This window comes from Prionailurus viverrinus, chromosome D4 (assembly GCF_022837055.1).
Source record: "Prionailurus viverrinus isolate Anna chromosome D4, UM_Priviv_1.0, whole genome shotgun sequence".
In the NCBI taxonomy this organism is placed as follows: domain Eukaryota; kingdom Metazoa; phylum Chordata; class Mammalia; order Carnivora; family Felidae; genus Prionailurus; species Prionailurus viverrinus.
Window position 1 is genome coordinate 71,037,013 of NC_062573.1, and position 20,532 is coordinate 71,057,544.

General features: G+C 43.9%; 1 protein-coding gene across 1 annotated transcript in view; it reads right to left on the reverse strand.

Annotated features, from left to right (window-relative positions):
* The window catches only part of OSTF1 (osteoclast stimulating factor 1), a 58,091-nt gene extending 37,585 nt beyond the window's left edge, over positions 1–20,506 (reverse strand). Inside the window, exon 1 of the mRNA XM_047830441.1 lies at positions 20,212–20,506. Coding sequence (XP_047686397.1) covers positions 20,212–20,245 — 34 coding nt within the window. The 5' untranslated portion in view covers positions 20,246–20,506. The remainder of the gene's footprint in view (positions 1–20,211) is intronic.
* Positions 20,507–20,532: the final 26 nt, after the last annotated feature.

The window sequence follows — 20,532 nt, forward strand, 5'->3', positions numbered from 1 at the left end:
GGTTCTGTGCTGACGGCTCAGAGCCTGGAGCCTGCTTCACATTCTGTGTCTCCCTTTCTCTGCCTCTCCCCCCGCTTGCTCTCTGTCTCTCTCAAAAATAAACATTTAAAAAATGTTTTTAAATAATAAAAAAAAAATTAAATGGCTATGATAACGATTACATACCCACTGTGGTAGTTAACACTAAAAACGCTGGCAGTGCTAAGTGTTAAGAAGGATACAGAACAACTGGAATTCTCAGACAGTATCAGTGGGCATGTAAACAGGTACAACTGCTGGAGAAAATTATTTGGCAGTAGCATTCATTCAGTTTTTGTAAGCCTTAACATACCTTTGAGATCTTACATGACATTTCTGGGAAAGGAAATTGGAAAACCCCTCCTCTCATCTTTTGTGGGGCTAAAATGCTGTCTACAAAAACGACCCCTCCCAGACGGTGTTACTATCCACCCCCAGAGTACAGTGAGTCTCAATGTTTTTTTTAACTGCACACCATGAAACTAATTTCGTGGCTTTTAAAAATATTAAAACAGAAATGACCAGAGTACAGTGTGCGTGGCGCAAATAATTATGGTTTTGTGTGTTTATTTCGTCGGGACTGGACAGATGGATGGAGAAAGTGATGTTTCGTTCAGAAATTTACCAAACACACCTTTTGGCATAATGCCAAGTGGCCAAATGTTAAAACCAAATACTTGCCAAAGCCAAATGCTGGTTTACGGAAGGGACTATTGGAAAGCAAGTATAAATCTGAAGTTCTATTCAAAAAATGTATTATGTTTACAATTTTATTGTCAAAAAATGGTAGATCCATTTTGAACATTTGATATAAAAGGGGAGGAACCGTAATTCCTCAGCACGATCCACAGCAGACTAATGAGAATTTGCAGAATTAATTTCTGCAAAATTAAATGGATGCTCTGAAAATCAGGTCTGTGTAAAAAAGCAAGACATTTTGGTGCCAAGACGGCCGCTGCCTGCGGTGATTCTGCCAGCAAGTTAGGAAGCTTTCCTTCCTCCCTAATGGAACCCGAGCGAGGTCAAGACTTAGGTGAAGACCCCTCATCTCCTGGACTTGAAGACTTCCTTAATGCCTGATGGTGCAATTTCACTGAAGCCTATCCCCCAGAGGAGACAGCAGTTTCCCCAAAATTATTAGCAACCGTCCTTTCTCAACACTAATTCTCAATCTATACCTATCATTTTTTAATATTTGTATCACTGGTTTTGGGCACATAAAATTCACAGCCTGACAATCACCCTTAATTTTTGCAATATTTTATTCTCCAATAAAAAAATATAGATGTTTATACTTTCAGTTGACTGAGTTTCCATATACAAAGCATAAAAGGGGACACTGCAAGAGTTACATACAGAGCGTTTACCTATTTTTCAAAGCAAATGTTATGATAATAAATCCCAAAGGTCTGCCTTGTTTGCGTCACTGGTGCCCCCACCCTGGTTGGACAGGAGGGCTACCTATGCAATGTACAATCCTCGTTCATGTACAAGTGCAAGTGTGCCAGAAACAACACCAAAGTCAGGCACCCCGCCTTTTGGCCAGTCGGCCGAGGCTGAATGGCAGTTTTAGGAAAAAATTTAAGGTGAATTCCTGTGTATCCCTATGGTCTAGTGTATATGTGTGTGTACTTTTGTACGTTATCAGATCATTGGATAAAATACATATCCTACTGAAGATCAAAGTCAAAAAAAAGTTTAAAAGTGACCACACTATCTGATCAAATGAGGGATCTGTACAGGACTCTCTAAAGAATGAATAATATTTCCTCTATTTTCAAAATTCAGCTCGCATGTAAAAACTAATATTCTCCAATATGCCCCAGAGAGTTAGAACCGACACTGGAGCTTTTGAAAAGAAAGAGAAGGAAGAGAATTATTTGAATAGGGGAACATCATGGAAAAATAAGAATTTACCATATACACAGAGTTCTCACATTTGTCTAAGAGAATGCAGGGAATATCACTTCTTAACTTATACTCTGTGGGTATGAAAAAACTGTCACCGCCTTCGAATACTCTCAGGGCAAATAAAAGTATTAATAGTAGTTCTACTACACATATTTAAATTATTCCATTAAACATGCAGGATGAAACAGGATGTTTTCTGCTCAAAAACAAAACAGAGGGAGTGTACATGATAGTATCCAAGAGTCAAGGCCATCATTTCGCCTGCAGGGTAAGAGGAAACAGCTGTGCTCTGTTGGGCCAACACAGGCTCCCCTGGGCTTTGTGGATTCCAACGCCCATAAATGAGGTGGTTAGTTCAGAATAGGCTTCTTGGTAATGATCTCTAGGCATGTCATTCCACAAAAGCCCACTGCTCTTGAAGATAAAACACAGAGGCTATGATCCTTGCAGAGAAAATCATCGTGCGAGCACAACGTTTAAGAGTTTCCACCATAAAGGATGTTTCTTTCCTCGCACTTCCATTCTCGGATTCATTAAGTCAACTCCAATGAATTCTATTTGCATATGTACCTTTAAAGGATATACTAATAAAAAAATATGAACATAATATTTTCATCTCTCCTCACACCAACACCACGTCAACCAATCCAGAAAAAAAAAAAAAAAAAAAGCCACTGAAGAATTTGAAACGTGTCTTGATTTCAGCTGCAGGAATGCCAGACTTGTTAAAAACAGTAGCCAGTGTGTTTTCTGACAAGAGGGTTCTGTTTATTAACAGTGTGCCTTTCTTATCCATTTTTTCTTTTCCTTATACTTTTCAGGGCCTTTCAGCAAACTTGGTTACTTTTACATCTTCAGGAGCCATAGCTACTGGTTATTTTTCTTTCTTCTCCGCGGTATAGCATAAAAGTCCCAAAGAACAGGGTTCAAAATTTCAAAGGACACGCTCGTTGCCAACTATGTCTTGACTGGCTAAAAATTAGAGAGGAAGCAATGGCCCCCAAAGACCCTTCACTCCCAGACAAACCGCTTCCAAAGTCACTTGGAGGGCCCCACAGGGAACTTAAGAGAAATCTTTATTTCAGACCTTGGAATTTAACTTAAAAAGGCGACACTGGTCATACTACTTTCTGCAAAAGGCAAGATGAATCCAAGGGCCGACCCATGACAGCAACAACAGTTATTGCATGACCCAGGAACTAAGAATGATTTTACTTTTTTAAAAAAAATTTTTTTAATGTTTATTTTTGAGAGAGAGAGCGAGCGAGCACAATGGGGGAGGAGGCAGACAGAGGGAAACACAGAATCCAAAGCAGACACCAGACTCTGAACTGTCAGCACAGAGACCAATGCAGGGCTTGAACTCACGAACCATGAGATCATAACCTGAGCTGAAGTCGGACACTTAGCCAACTGAACCACCCGGGTGCCCCGTAAGGTTTTACATTTTTAGTGGTTGGGGAGCAGGAGGATCGAAGGAATAATAATATTACAAGACACATGAAAATTATCTGAAATTTAAATTGCAGTGTCCGTAAGTAAAGTTTTATTGGAACAGAACCCATATATACATTCTGTTCTATGGCTGCTTTCATGCTATGATGGCAGAGTTGAGCAGTTGCAACAGGAACCATCTGTGACCCACAAAGCCTAAAATATTTACTATGTGGATCTTTATGGAAGAAAGTCTGCCTACCCCTATCCTCTGGCCCCTATTCCTGTTAGTAACGAGTCAGACCACAGGAGCATTAGCCCCAGCAGGAAGGGTCCAAATCAGTCTCTCACAGACTCCACAAGCAGTGTGGGTTTCAGCCTCATCCTATGTGAAATGACTGGTTGTCTATACATCCAAGATTGAGACAGAAGATTCTCTAACACTAAAATCTTTCATCCAAAACGGAATTCCCCATCTAAACCCATGTTTATGGGACACTTACCATGAACCAAGTACCATGCAAAGTGCTGATTTGCCACAACCCATTTAATCTTCAAAATAACCCTGGGCAGGGGGTGCCTGGGTGGCTCAGTCAGTTGGGCATCCAACACGATTTCGGCTTAGGTCACGATCTCATGGTTCATGAGTTCAAGCTCTGTGTTGGGCTTTGTGCTGACAGCGTGGAGCCTGCTTGGGATTTTCTCTCTGCCCCTCCCTCACTTGGGCCTTCTCTCTCTCTCTCTCTCTCGCTCGCTCGCTCGCTCTCGCTCTCTCAAATAAACAAACTTAAAAAAAATGCGGGGGTGCACCTGGGTGGCTCAGTCAGTTAAGTAACTAACTTCGGTTCAGGTTATGACCTCGCTGTTCATGAGTTGGAGCCCTGCATGGGGCTTATTGCTGTCAGCGCAGAGCCCGCTTCGGATCCTCAGCCCCCTTCTCTCTGCCCCTCTCCTGCTTGCATTCTCTCAAAAATAAATAAACATTTAAAAAAAAAAAACTTTAAAAAAATCCTGGGAAATAAATACTTTATGTATGTAGCCTACTAATAGCTGGGGTAACTGAGGTTAGACAAGTAACTACTCCAAATCTACACAACTAGAAAGGGGCAGACATGGGGTTTAAACCCAGGGCTTCTGGCCTCAGGACTCTGGATGATGCCAGCAGGCTGGGATTAAGTGAGAATGAACAAGTCAATTTACGTAAAGGACTTAATGAAGTTCCTAAGGCATTTTATGCACCCACAAGTTTAGCTATTATCATTTATTACAAATTTTTAGCTGATGTGAGGGGTCATTCCTTGTGTCTTTATTGTCATTGGCAAGGCCGTGAGGCCATTTACCCTAATCTTGCTCCCACACATAAGAGAGTTTAACATTTATCACACCCCAGCAGAGAAATCTTCACATTTTTGTTAAGCAAATAAAGTATAATACGTAATATTACATCTCTGAAGGGCTATTAAAGAATTAAATGTAAGTTTTAAGTTGTCGTTTTTGAAACCTATAGCTACTGTCTTTAATCTATGCAAGGTGCCATAATAAAATGCGACAATCTGGGTGGTTTACACAGACGTTAATTTCTCACAGCTCTGGAGGCTGGGCAGTCTCGGATGAAGATACGAGCCAATCTGGTTTCTGGTGAGAACCCTCTTCCTCACATGCACATGGCTGCCTTCCCACCGTGTGTCCACACGGCCTTAGTATGCAGAAGTATATACAGAGAGATTCTCCCTTCTTAGAAAACCACTAATCCCACCATGTGGGCCCCATCCTCATGACTGACTCTAACCCTAAATGCTTCCCCAAGGCCCATCTCCAAATACCACCACACAGGGGGTATGAGTTCTGGGGGAACATAAACACTGAGCTCACAACAGCTATGAATATAGGATTATAAAAGAGACAGAAACGCATGAACATGTAAATGTACCCACGTGGGAATAGAGATTCAACAGTAAAAACAATAAAAAGGTTTATCGCGACCTTTAAAAATCAGCTTTTGGGGAATAGGCTTATACAAAAAGTGCTGGTTTGATGGTAATATTACCTACACAATCTATGCATGGAAGAAACAGTAGAAAAAAACAACCTCAAAATGCTAACAGTTACTCTGGGTGGTGCCACTATGAGCCAGGTTTATTTTCTTCCTTTATTTTCTAAATTGTCCACAAAGAATGAGAATCCCACATACAATCAGGAAAACATGGTTTCTTCCAATGCCCTATTGAAGCACAACTCATGTTATCTGTACTGTCAGCAGAGGTGGTCTCTTTTTTTTATTAGTTTATTTATTTTTGAGAGAGGGAGAGAGAGTGGGGAGGGGCAGAAAGGGACAGAGAGCATCCCAAGCAGACTCCCTGCTGTCAGCACAGATCCCAACATGGGGGTCGGACTCACGAACCATGAGATCATGACCTCACCTGAAATCAAGAGTCAGATGCTAACGGACTAAGCCACCCAGGTGCCCCAACAGAGTATTTTTTAATATTGAGTCCTCTTTGCCTCCTTGATCTCACCACACACACACACACACACACACACACACACACACACACACACCACACACACTGAGTCAGTGAGGAGATAAGCAACCACGATGCCGAGGGTGACACGTAAGTCACACTGACGGTGGGAGACCTGTAGGTCAGTGCAGCCTGTACAAGAGGTGGCATGCACTTTGTCTCTGGAAAGATAAGAGGAGTTGCCAATGAAAGAGGAGCAGGGCAGACCCAGAATTCGGAGCCTGTATGCAGACAGAGGCCTGGAGGCCAGGCAGGGGGGAGGAGGAAAGTCATGGAAATCCGTGGGACTGAGCCCGGCAGGAGAGATACTTGCTGCCTGGAGACATAAGCACAGACTGGGCAGAGATGTCTCAAATGTCTCCGAGACCCACATTAAGAAATATGTTGCACAGCGGGACTCAGGAAACACACACACACACACTCACCCCTAAAACACAGCTTCCAAAAAAAAAAAACCCAACTTATCCTTACTTTGACTGATTCTCTCTGGTATCTTCTATTCTTGCTCTATTCTCTTTCCTTCCTTCTTATCAAGATGCTAGTCATCGCACACTACACAGGCTTTGTGACCTACCACTGGGTCACCACTCAGTCTGAAAATACACCAGGCCGGAGCCTTTAACATATGAATGTGTGTAACCAGTGTCCAGGGGCCAAATGGAAATTCATTCAGATTTAGATATCCGGTAACCTTGGCAATAATGAAGCGCTCTCAGATTGTAAAATATTAAAAATGGCCTTAGAAATTATTTTTATTTCAAGAAAAAATTTTTTTTTCATTTTGAGCAAATAATAAGTGGACAAGCTTAAAATTCAGACTTCATGAATGCCCAATTCATTGGAAAATTACAATTGTACTCAGGAGATAAAAAGTTGCCAGAACAGCAACAAAAAAGGCCTTGGTCTTAGCCCTCTATAAAGACCCATGCTAGTGGGGCGCCTGGGTGGCTCAGTTGGTTGAGAGTCCAACTTCGGCTCAGGTCATGATCTCACGGTTTGTGGGTTCGAGCCCCATGTCAGGCTCACTGCTGTCAGCCTGTCAGCATGGAACCTGCTTCAGATTCTCTGTCTCCCTCTCTCTGCCCCTCCCCACTTGTGCTTTCCCCAAAAATATTATTAAAAAAAAAAGACTTGGGGCACCTTGGTGGCTCAGTTGGTTGAGAGTCCAACTTTGGCTCAGGTCATGATCTCACGGTTTGTGGGTTCAAGCCCCATGTCAGGCTCTGTGCTGACGGCTCAGAGCCTGAAGCCTGCTTGGGATTCTGTGTCTCCTTCTCTCTCTGCCCCTCCCCCGGTCCTGTTCTCTGTCCCTCTCTCTGTCTCAAAAATAAACATTAAAAAAAAAATCCATGTTAGCAAGACAACATGATGATAAAAATGTCTCCTTTACTTAAAAGGCCCCTTTAAAACCTAATATAAAGACAAAGATACACACCGTATCTAAGAACAAAAAAAGAAAATTTCTAGAGACATAGACCGAACTTAAGCAAGGTGTTCACTTGAAGCTTACCTGATGGCCACACAGGGGCCAGATCTGTAGCTGAGGGCATTTTACTACTTCTCACTAACACCAGAACTCTCATATAACAATACAAACTCTGGATGAATGGGAAACATTATCAAACACAGCAGGAGAAACTAATGAGAGGGCAATGACTGGCAATACCCCTGAAACTGAGCTCCTCTCCATTCAGAAAACAAAAGGACTCAAATTTTCTTCTGCAGCACAGACACGAGACTCTGCCAAAGCCCATATTCAAAATTACAACAGAACCCAAGACAGGAGAGTGGGTTCAGAGAGGCCATCTGTAGGAAATCAACAAGATGTCTAAGACACTCATTTCTTCCAAGATCATCTACTTACTAATACAACAACCTTTAAACTGGAAATTACTCCCTAGTTGCATCCTCTGTCAAGACAGACAACGGTGCTCCTTCACAAGGTTTACTACCTTTTCCTGAGGGTCTGGTTCCTATCCTGAAAGTGGTAAGCCTCGAGGGGCCTGGTGGCCCTAACACCTTGTGGCCATTCCAGGGCCACACCTTAGCAGCTCACTGAAGGTTCAGCCCAGGCAGGGAGGATGCCCCAGGCGATCAGTTCCTTCTCCCAACTTGCCTAGTCCCTTAAAGTCTAGACGGTTTACGAAAAGGAGGGTTGAGACAGAGCTCTGGAGGCCTGGAAAGACCCCAGGAATCCAAGTGGCTCCCAGAAAAGGGAGAATGTTAACCCAAAGAAATGCTCAGGTATTTTCCCACACCAGATTAGATGCTCGTAGGAGGAAGGAGAATGGGGTTGGATTTCCCCTAGAGAGTGGTAAGGCCAGACAAGTGAAAAGCTGTGGTTTTCTGGGGCTGTAATTAAAATAGGGTAATTACAGGATCGTTCTGATGAAAATCTCCCTTCTACTCAAGGCCTGGGCAGGAGCTATGACAGCACACTCCTGAGGGTCTTGTACTTACATTCGGCAGCTAAAACCTCAGCCACTCCAAGGCCCAGGGTACCTTTCACACCCATTCCTGAGGCTGCAAAGTGCTCATGGATTTGTGTGTGTGTGTGTGTGTGTGTGTGTGTGTGTGTGTGTGTGTGTGTTGTTAATTCCTTTTCATTCATGGATGCCCAGACGATCATTCATCATTTTATGAACACAGGGTCATCGGCTGAGGGAAGGCAGGGGATGGAGACATTGGAATTTGCCCTAAAATGTCTAGGAATACAGCCCCTCCTAAATCCTTGAGCCTGAAGAAACACTTGCTGTTTACAATGTGGATGGGATGACAGTGAAAACAACCCCAGTTCACAGGGACAGAAGAGGGAAAGTTCTGTGCTCTCTTGGATGGTGGCTTTCCACCGACATGCAGTGGGTTGTGTAAATTGCAGGCTTTCATAATAATTACTAGGAGTTCGCTCTCCTTCAGTACCCACTGTCCAGCTACAGAAGTAACCTGCCTTCTCTCATCATCTGGTCTAACAAACTCCAGTTTCTTTACCTATGGTCTTAAGACATTTAGTAGAGACTTAATACTCAACTTCTAACTACGAACAATTTTTTTTAGTTCTAAAATTAGAGCAATAACATTTATTCTGATCAGAATACAATGTACAATGTACAATGTTATGTTCTTAAATTTATCATTATATCCCTAGGAGTATATAAATATTATTTTCTTTAAAAACAAACAAAAAAGGGGTGCCTGGGTGGCTCAGTTGGTTGGGCGACCGACTTTGGCTCAGGTCGTGATCTAGCCATCCATGAGTTCGAGCCCCACGTCGGGCTCTGTGCTGACAGCTCAGAGCCTGGAGCCTACTTCAGATTCTGTGTCTCCCCCTCTCTCTATCCCTCCCCTGTTCACGCTCTGTGTCTCTCTGTCTCTCAATAATAAACGTTAAAAAAAATTAAAACAAACAAACAAACAAGGTGGCTTCTGGGGTTTTTTAAATATTTTTTTATGTTTTTATTTTATTTTTGAGAGAGAGTGCGAGACAGAGTGAGAGAGAGAGGGAGGCACAGATCCAAAGCAGGCTCCAAGCTCTGAGCTGTCGGCACAGAGCCTGACGTGGGGCTTGAACTCACGAGCCATGAGATCATGACCTGAGCTGAAGCCGGACGCTTAACCAACTGAGCCACCCAGGCACCCCAGCTTCTGGTTTCTGTGTGAGCCCTACGTAACTTACAAAGTGACAGGTGGACTGAGAACCACTCTCTTGGTGGAACAAGTGTCTCTCTTCTGAAGAGAAGCACTGAAAACCCTCCTTCCTGGAATGAAATTTGAGAACTGCTACAAAGCAAGGTCTGAACTTGAATTCACGGCTTAAAATTGTCACCTCCAAAACAGACAGGAAAAAACAAGATGGGAGAACAATATTTTGCACAGAGACTTAATTTCAAAAAACTAGCAGTATATCCTTAAATCTCAAATCTACAGAGTTGATGTCACTGAGTTATAATTGACTTTATACATTTTTCAAACATAAAAGTCCCAAGAGCCATTCAGGAATGACAATTTTTTTTTTTTTTTTATGCCACTGGAATGTCATTGGCCACATTTCTGCAGGGCCACCCTGATGCTGTATGCCTGTAGGCAACTGAGGAAAAAAACAAAACAAAACAGTAACAAAAACAAACTCCACTGTCCTATGTAGCTAGAGTCTAAGTGAAATCAGATCAGGTCTAATTAAGAATATATTATGTCTCCACCCAAACCCTCTTCCCATCCTTTCCCCTCTCTCTGTCATGGAAATCTGGACTTAGGAAAAAGTCCTTCAAGTATTTAATGCTTCCATCTGTGGGCAATCGTCTGGCCCTGAGCATTGGAAGCAGCAACGCAGTGGGTAGAGGACCACTGAAAATGCCCCATGGCTCCAGAAGAAGCACAGAATGAAATGATGTAGAAACCTGCGGGATTATTTGAAAAGTTAGTCTCAGGCAATGAACACTTAGAAGCAAATGAAGAAACCTAGGACCAGAATGGGTGTGGTCTCACTCATCAAGGCGACCCAGCAAGTCAATAAAAGAATGGAGGCCAGAACTTTATTTCCAAACTAATGTCCATTTTCCATTACTATATTCTTTTTTTTAATGTTTATTTATTTATTTGCGGGGGGGGGGGGTACATAACTGGGGGAGGGGCAGAGAGACAGAGACAGAGAATCCCAAGCATGCTCCACGCTGTCAGCACAGAGCCTGATGCAGGGCTCAGTCCCACCAACTAGGAGATCACGACCAGAACAGAAACCACGAGTGGGACACTTAACCAACTGAGCCACCCAGGCACCCATTACTGTATTCTGCCTCCGCCTCCTCCAAATCACAGCTTGGCCTTATATCACCCTATGAGCCTGTCTTCATGCCTGAAGTCCTACCATTAGAGTGGCTCATTTAAAAAGGTAATTCTTTTCGGGAATCTTGTGTTTAGCTTATCTTATTCTTTAATGTAAATACCTTTGGGAAGGGGATGTTGATAAATCAGTGATTTGTTTAACACTGCAGATCAATTTGTTCATCAGATGTGCATCAGTGACTTTGTTCCCAGAACCCTGGGGAATTAAAGAGTAGAAGGAGCCAAGTTCCAGGTGACTTCAGAGGAAAACTTCAGTCTTCAGCGAGATACTCTTGGAAGGCTCTCTGGACATGTGGCCCTGACTCCTTGAGGTACAATAATGAGAGCTTAATCAACAGCTAGTTGGCTGTGACATTCAGGTCTGCCAAAGGTTAGTTCTGGAAAATGAAGACAGACCAAGGGGAAATCCATTCAAGAGTAGACACGGACCCACACTAATCTTAGGGTCATAGTACGTCGGAAGGACACAGGTGTGTTAGCCAGAGGTCCACGTGATATGGAGCAGGTATCCTAAGCAGGGAAAAAGCAGGCCAATGACAAGGACTCAGGGCAAACTAGGAAGCAGATCTCCTGTGCCAGTAAACAAAAAAGTGCTAGACCAGATGTCAAGACACCAAGAGACCTGGTACGAACCAAAAATCAGAAAGTGGGCCGGAGCCCATTGTGGAGAACAGAGCTCCTACCAAGCCAGTGTCAAGTCCTAGGCACCCTTTAGAGCCCCAATACTTAGGTACAGAATTGGCCCTTGAGAGGAGGAAGGCATTAAGCAAGTACTAGAAGTAAGCCTGTCGATGTGACAGGCTCCCTGAAAGAGGAAGTGGACAGTCACCCCTAAGCAGTGACTCCTACTTGACGGTTCAGCAGTTCATAGGCCCAGGTTCTGGTCGGCAGCTGCTTGCGTGACTCATATTTAGAACCTGAGTACAGAGGAATAAAAGGGAATGACTTATTCCCTAACAGAAGAATGAGGCTGAGAACAATGTCAAGTTTGACACAGTATTAAGAAAATGAACTTTGGGGGCACCTAGGTGGCTCAGTCAGTTAAGCATCCTACTCTTGATTTTGGCTCAGGTCATGATCTCACGGTTGGCGAGTTCGAGCCCTGCGATGGGCTCCACGCTGATGGTGAAGAGCCTGCTCGGGATTCTCTCTCTCCCTCTCCCTCTCCCTCTGCCCCTCCCCTCCTCTCTCTCTCTCTCTCTCAAAACAAACTTTTTTTTTTTTAATTTTTTTTAACGTTTATTTATTTTTGAGACAGAGAGAGACAGAGCATGAACGGGGGAGGGTCAGAGAGAGGGAGACACAGAATCTGAAACAGGCTCCAGGCTCTGAGCGGTCAGCACAGAGCCTGACGCGGGGCTCAAACTCATGGACCGCGAGATCATGACCTGAGCCGAAGTCGGCCGCTCAACTGCCTGAGCCACCCAGGCGCCCCTCAAAACAAACTTTAAAAAACAAAAATAAAGAAAATGAACTTTGGAGGGACAGGTTTCTGTTGCAATGAGTGTTTCACAGCCAGTTTCCTGCCTAAAAAACCAGCAAGAATACCTTCTGTTTAGGTCCTCCCAGGGCCACAGTCGACAAGCTTGTGCTGACTCATCAAAACAACAGGCCCAAAAAGCAGCCGCAAAATCCTGTAAACCTGGGTAAGCAACATTTTAGACACACAAGAGTCTGGTTTTGTCAAGCAAGGGAATCTAAGATACTCTGTGGTCTGAGATGCCCACCAGATGTGACAAAAGGCCAGGGGCTTCGCCCGGGCTGGCCGCCCCCACCCATGCTCGGGGAGCTAGGACTCGGAGGCGGGTCTCCCCAAGGCATGGGTCGGATTAGGAGGTTTCTGGAAGACCCAGCCACTCCAGAATACTCTCCAGGTGGAAGTCATTTCTTTGTCTCTTGCAAGTGAGTCGATTCAAATGTCTCCTGTTAGCTGAGGAAATCCCTTAATAGAATCCACGATTTTATCAGAACCAAGCAAAATCCCCAGGTCAAAGGATGGCACAGAGACTTCAAGGCTGCCTTCAGAGACTTGTAAGGGGGCCTGAGACAGACCCTCCAGCAGGAGAATAAACTGAGTTGGGTCTCTAGAGTCTTCCTTAACTTGAATTCAAATTGCCTCAGGCTCCCTGGAAATCCAGTGCCCCAGACTAGAAAAGGACCACGTTCAGTGCATTCTTTGGTCCAAAGAATATTAAACCAAAGTAGTCTATCAAGTTCTAAGGGATGCTAATGAGTTTTTAAATCCCATGTGAATCAAATCCACAAATACAAAACTCTCCCCCAAGTCCTACGCCAAGAGTAGGGTGAGGAATTTGCCTTGTGATTTTCTAAAAATTCTACAGATGCCCAAGCATAAAGTGGGAAGTGACTAGCAAGAATTCATTAAGAGGAAGTGGCCACCACAGTCCCACCAGCGACTTAAGTGACTTTAAGCTGTGACCCTCTTTAACATTTGGCTGCACCCCAAACACCCACAGCCATTGTTAACATCCTGACAAACAGACAAGCAGATATGCGCGCACAGGGCTGACACGCGGACAGTCTCACTTTCTGCAGGGAGCAGTACTGTTTTCCACAATCTGTTACTCCAGGCCGACGGCTTTCTCTTTAATTCGGAACAAATTTCTCCAGTTCACAGCTCCATGTGTGCAGACCAAGTTCCCTGGCTTCTCTGAGAGAGGGGAGCTCAGCTCCAAGCAGTCAGGCAAACCGAGATTGGAGGACATACCAAGTTATCTCATTGTGCCCGAGTCAAATGACATTTCCCGCTTTTTCTGCCTAGCAAACTCTTACTCAGCATTCAAGACTCTGCTTAAATTTCCCCCCTTAGGTGACACACCCCAAGCGTCCTCAAAATTCTCTGCTTTGGACTTCCCAGCGCTTTGATTCCTGTCTCCTATCCTGTGCACTGAAATTTTTCTGTTTAAGGCATGTGCACACATTTTTGGTAGGAAGGTAAACTGGTAAAACCTTTTTGGAGAGCATTTCGGAAATGTCTATGAAAATGACAATGCACATACGCTCTGATTCAACAATCAGACCCCCAGGACTTTCTCTTGCAGATCAACTCACACCAAGTAAGCAGCCAGGCTGTTGTAACTATGTAAATGTGGAAACAATCTAAAAGTGCATTCTAATCTACTGTGCAACCATCTAACATGGGTCTGGGTAGAGACAGTGGAATATCACGTGATCGTTCAAAAGAACCAGGGAGCTCTCTCTATACTGTTATCTTTAAGTTTTTCCCCAAACTCCTTCAATATTTTTGATCGTCTTTTTTTCCCCAGCTTTACTGAAGTATGACTGACAAACTGATACAAAATCTTGATGTGACGGCTCACATTAGCCCACTGAAAGACGTTTCTCCGTCCCTCTCCCTCTCTCCTTCTCTCTCTAGGTCTCTCATGTGTTTTGTCTTCCCCTGAGCATTAAACAACGGAGTACAACTTTGGCAATGGTTTTCACCGGACATGAAGTATGAGGTGAAGGGCGTCAGAATATGCCACTCCAAAGGAGGCCACTTTGGTATAAGAAGTATTTTGAGCTGAAGGCAATTGAGAAAAAATAGACACAGCCTCTCTGCCTCTGAAGCCTCTCTTCCTTCTCCCCATCTACCTAAAAGCAGGGCATAAATTTCCTTCATGAAGGAGTTCTCCCCCCATACAAGAAAGAAAACTTTTATTATCAGAGGTGGAGATGACAGGTAGTTGTGTCTACACAAACAAACCTTACTAAAATAATCCTTATCTTTGATTACTTCCCTATATATTTACCTTTCCATAATTTACTGCCCCTAGAAACCAAAACCCCTCTTTCCTTTGTCTAGTCATTTCTCCACGATGTATCATGCTTCCAAAATGGCACATAAGCTTTCAAATCAACCCCTTCTTTGGATTGTCACCTCTTTTGTGTATAGCCCCCGTGCAGGTAAAACTGAAAACATCAAATAAACTTGTATGCCTTTTCTTCCTGTTAATCCGATTTTTGTATTAGCTTAATTTGCAGGACACAGAACATAAGAAGGTAGAGGGAAGATTTTTTTCCTCCCCTACACAGGTGTGTCAGAAAAGCTCACTGCACTGGTGACACTGGAGTCAAGCTGTGTGAATGCTGGAACACAAGACAGAGAGGGCGCCACTGTTTCCAGAAACAGTACCGATGGATACTGCCTCCAGCCTTTGCTGCTTTATAGTGTAGCTAGAAGATGTTCCCAACCACAGCCCACTCCACCTTCTTCCGGACAAGGACTTTATGATGTATCTAGACTTTTTATGTGTTTGCCATGAATAAAAAGTTTAGCTGCTGCAAAGTTACAAGGAAATAAAAGTATACTCTCAAAAAGTATCTCAGAGTCTAATACAGAAGCATTGAAAGAGGGGAGTTATACAACACAAATGCAAATAACACAACTGCCTAAGTCAATAAAGGTGGCTGCCTGAAACAAAAGCCAGTCCTTGGGGCGCCTGGGTGGCTCAGTGGGTTAAGTGTCCGACTTCAGCTCAGGTCATGATCTCACGGTCCATGAGTTCGAGCCCCGCGTCGGGCTCTGTGCTGACAGCTCAGAGCCTGGGGCCTGCTTTGGACTCTGTGTCCCCCCTCTCTCTCTGCCCCCCCCCCACGCACGCTTTGCTTTGCTCTGTCTCTCAAAAATAAATAAATGTGAAAACAAATTAAAAAACAAAAACAAAAAAGCCAATCTAATAGATCCTCATAGATTTCTCTGTCCAAAAGACATAGCTTGGACTTAAGGCCAGTGTGCCATTCTCAGGTCAAACCAAAACACCACTTCCTAGATCTGAGACCTTTAAGTGGCTTAGTTGACTTCATTAAGTCCTACTTCACCCATAAAATGGGGATATTAGGACCCACCTCATAGGGAAGTTAGAATAATTAAATGAGATAGAACACATAAAATGCTTTGCATAGTACCGGATACTTAGGGCCAAATAAATGTTAGCTATTATTATCATCATCATAATCATCCTTCTGGAAGTTTCAGAATGTTTTCCAAACTTTATTCTGCCACCAGGCATAAATGCAGCATCAAGTTTATGAAGGAAACTATCCAAGTGCACATTTCTAGCCAACCCCATCTCACCGTTGATGAATTTATTTATTCAGAGGGGAAAAAAAATACACAAAAGTTCCGATCATTTTAGATGAAGACCTTTTTCCTCTCAACAGTGTTACATAAGCAGCATATGTGTGACATCTTTGAAGTTTATGTTTTTATTGTAAATACAAAAGAACCCCAAATACTGACATTTGCTTTTTCAAAGTCCCACGAATTTATTTTCATAAGACACATAAAATATTTACGCTGTTTTATTTCCACCACCAAGATCAATAAGCCATTTAAAAGAACTGGTCAAGGTCAGACATCAGGCTTCCAACTACAGTGGAGGGTTATCAAACCGGCTTAGAAAGAGACGATTCTAGTTCAAATCTCATTCAATATCCTTTGGCCCATCTTTACAGAAGTCTCAGAATAAAGTCTTTTTAAAAAAAAAGTCTTTGTGAGAATACAAGCTGTCCTCTACACTCTGAGAAGCCAGGTGGCTTCACCCTAATTGATCAGCAAGGCTTGGGAGGGTGGCTGAAAAGAACAAAAAGTGCTGTATTTATAAAACTGAGAGGCTACATTGGTCCCAAAGAAGGAGGGTGGTCCCATACAGAATAAGCTAAAGACTATTAAGTCATGACTAAAAACCATATTAGATGGTGGCCCATCTGATAATTAGAGGGGAGAGTTTCAACGACAGACCTTGAGTGGCCAAAAGTGACCCTATAAAAAGAAATCAGTAAGAAAGGAAAAGTCAAAATGTGACAATTGATTTTTCTTTTTTTTAATGTTTATTTATTTTTAAGAGAGAGAGAGAGAGAGAGAGACAGAGGGATAGAGTGCAAGTGGGGGAGGGGCAGAGAGCAAGGGAGACACAGAATCTGAAGCAGGTTCCAGGCTCTGAGCTGTCGGGACAGAGCCCAATGTGGGGCTGGAACTCACAAACCGTGAGATCATGACCTGAGCCTAAGACGGACACTTAATCGACTGAGCCACCCAGGCGCCCTGACAACTGATTTTCAAGCAGACTGTAAATGATAATTTACTGACTGTAGGAAATCAGCCAATCAACAGCAAACCACTTAAAATTGAAACTGAGACACCCTTCTGAGGATAACTGTGCTTTCTTTTTTGAATAAAATAGATTTGGAGAATCCTGAGAACAGTGATTATCACTAGATAGGCAGGGATGGTATTTCTATGTTTATATATTATTTTTCTATATGTATTTCCTAAATTTTCTACAATAAAAAATATATATTTTGAGGCTTGGAGAAAAAAAGAGGTAGAAAAAACATGTTACTTTTATTTTTAATACCAAGATTTTTCTTAACAAAATGGGTAAGATCAGCCATCCAATTATAGATATAGGTTAATCTAAGATATTGTCTAAGATACATAAATTTGCCCCATCAGGCTCGACACCTCCATGGGCGAGACTTTATTTTATTGTTCCTTGGAACCCCAATATCTAGCACGAGGCCTAAAAGATTAGCTGCATATATTAAGAAATGTTTAGCAAATGAATTTTGGATATGGCTGCAAACCCACACTCAGGTGTAACCCGAGGAAGGTACAAAAGAAAATGGTCCCCTTATGGGACATATGCCAATCATCCCAATAGGTATATTACTGACATTATAGCTTAATGTCTCTTGCTACTAAAATCTTCCATGAAGGCCTATGTGCTCCCTCACCTAGCTCCTCTCCTTTTGGCACTGCGTGTGGACTTGAACCATGCTGTTTTGCTGGGGTCTTGTTCTGCAGGAAGCTACAGGGACTACTACCATGATAGAGACCATCTTATAGAGATGTCCGGTTCACTCCAACACTTTGAAAGAACCCATGGGAAGTTTATCTCAGATCTCAGGGTCATTAAAGTAACTCTCCTCAGAGCAAGTAATACATTTTAATTTTATGATGAGTAGGAATCTTATAATTGATCTTTTATCTTTATGCCGGAAGCTGAGAGCCAAATCTATGGCCATCTTTTAGAAACCCGGGAGGACCTTGGGACATGCATGTCTGTAAGCTAACCTTTCCTCTGGTTTCCTCTTATTCTTCTTCCCTCCTCCTACATGTCCCTTTCTTGCCTTCTTAACACCTGGGATGAGGCAGGGTATAAACAAATCAAGAAGCCAAAAATTAAATGCACCCCCCCACCCCTAATTTCAAGCTGCTCCAGACATTTTTCACCCATGCATCTTGCCTGCAGGACAAGAGTGTAGAGCTCAACACCACTCTCCTCACTGCTGTTGGCCAGGGGGTGACCTTTATATGCCATCTGTGATCCGAAAATCTGACTGAGGACCAGAGGCACTTTCCTTTCCACTCCCACCCACCAGCTCTAACATACACAAGACCATGCATGTGAATGGTGCACGGTGATGTTAAGGCAGAACAGCATTATGAGTAAGAAACACAGATTCTGAAACCAGAGGGACCTCAGTGCTAATCCTGCCTGCTCCGCTCTACCGGCTACTGACCTTGGGCAAGTTACTTAACCTCTCTGTGCCTTGCCTTAATTTCCTCGCCTGTGCAATGGGAACAATAATGGCACTGACCCAACAGGGTCGTTGTGAGAAGTAAATGAGTTAATACATGTAAAGTGATTAGATCAGTGCCTGGCACTCAGTACGTGCGTGCCACTACTCTAATGGGACAGTTTTGTTTTCCATTAAGCCAGGCCATGCGATGTCTCAACTCTGATTGAAAGTAGAATGTCTCACTGTAAATGAGTAAACTCACAAACTGATTTCTGTGGTCACCTTGAGTTCGGATCTCATTTAAAAATCAGTGTGGAGTCAAAGCTCTTTCAAACATTTGCTTTCTGATTTGCTGAAGAGAAGGAGAATGCAGCGATGTCCAACAACAAAACAGTTTGTGGGAGTGTATCCCCAACGGTAACAGTGCGATCCTTCCATCAGACCTGAGTATGCCCGACTACTCATGCACACCCTTGCACATCGCAGTCAATGCTTTTCCAGCTGCAGCACAGACATCACTTGAAGGTCTAGAGAAATGAAAAAGCTCATGGACTTCTCAGGACATTCTTTAAAATAAAGTAGTTTGTTTGGCGATCAAAGAAGAACAACACGGCATTGTTGGATACTTGAGGTCCTGATTTACATCTGATTTTAGAAAGCTGCTACCTCCTACACGTGCTCTTAAAATGCAAACTCCTCATCAGATTCCACTTATGAAGAACCACAGAACCCAGCACTAGCCCCGCCCCATCTTTGCTCACGGCAAAGCCAAAGTCCCAGCAACTTCCTTCACACCCAGCCCACCAAAAAATTTAAGTCCTCGGTGAATGACTGTCACAGATATGAGTTTGTACATAATCTTCAAATAAAATGACTTGAAACTGCCACAGTATGATGGCAAAGAAAGAAAACTAGATAATCATGAAAGGTGTAGTACTTGCAACCAAGGTTACTTCTAAATTTCATGTGAAAGGACACGTTTCAGCTCCTGCTATACTGAAGTTACAGGAGACTGGAAGAAACAACCCGAGAGCGTATCAGGGCCATTTATCTTCCATTTCCTACGTTTCCCGTAATTACTCACCAAATGAATGCACGAGTTTGTTACAGTACTGAATTGAAATACGTCAGCCCCTTTCACATTCTCCTTTCTCCATATCACAGAAAATATTCTAAGAATAGAATCAAAAATGAACAGGGACTGTAGGCCAAGAACACTGCTTGGAGGAATTTAGTAATCTCACCCTCTCCAGCTTAAACCCCGCAAATTCATTGGGGGAGAGGAGGCAGAGGACTTGCACAGCACGATAAAGTGACACTCCCGAATTGCAACAGCCGAGATTACTCTGCCGCAGCCGAGATTCTCCTCGCCACGAGCTAGAGTACAGAGTTTTCTAAATGCTTTCCCCAAGATCCCGAGGTCAGTTTCAAAAGCGGCTCCTCTCAAAAGTCCCAAAGGACACTCGCTCACCCACCCCACCCTGCAAGCAGAGCACTTCCCGTTCGCTCTGGCCGGTCAAGAACTCTAACTTGACAGTGACACACACTGAAAAAAAAGAGGAAGTGGCTAAAAGACCACTGCAAGGCATAGATACATATATGTATTTCTTTAAGAGGGGCAAGATCCCTGTCTTCCAGTGAAGCTTCAATGGGAAGTAGCCATCACACCCACTAGAAAGTTGCAGCGAATGATAATGTCGCAAAATCGAGGGCGACTCCTCTCTAAAAGGAAAAAAAAATTTTTTTTAATCCTGGAAATCCTCTTGCTGTCCAAAATGCTTCTCTCCCCTCTGCGAACGCAACAAAGCGACCCATCCCGGTGGGTCGGCTCCCGAGAGCGAGGCTCCAGGCCGGGTACGTGCGTGGTCTGCCCTGCCAAGTGGCAGAGGAAGCGCAGGGCACCAAGGCGGCCAGGGGACCCCGCGAGCAGCTCCCTTACCTGGTTTGACCGGTTTGGGTGGCGGCTTCGACATCGCGCTTCCTGGAGCGGCGGAGCCTCGAGACCAAGCACGAAAAGCCAACCGAACGCCCTGCCAGCCGGCACTCCGGGGGCCCCAAAGTTTCTTTTTGTCTGCTGTGCGGCGGTGCGCCTTCAGGGGACCTGCGCCCACCCTTGGCCGTCGGACTAGCGAACGCAGTCAGAGCCGCTCGGCGCTGTGCCCCGCCCCGCCCCGCGGCCGCCCGAGCCTCCCGAGCGCGCGGCCGGCCGACGAGGAAGTGGCCGCCGTCTGGCCTCCGAGCGCTAATTGGCTCCCGGACT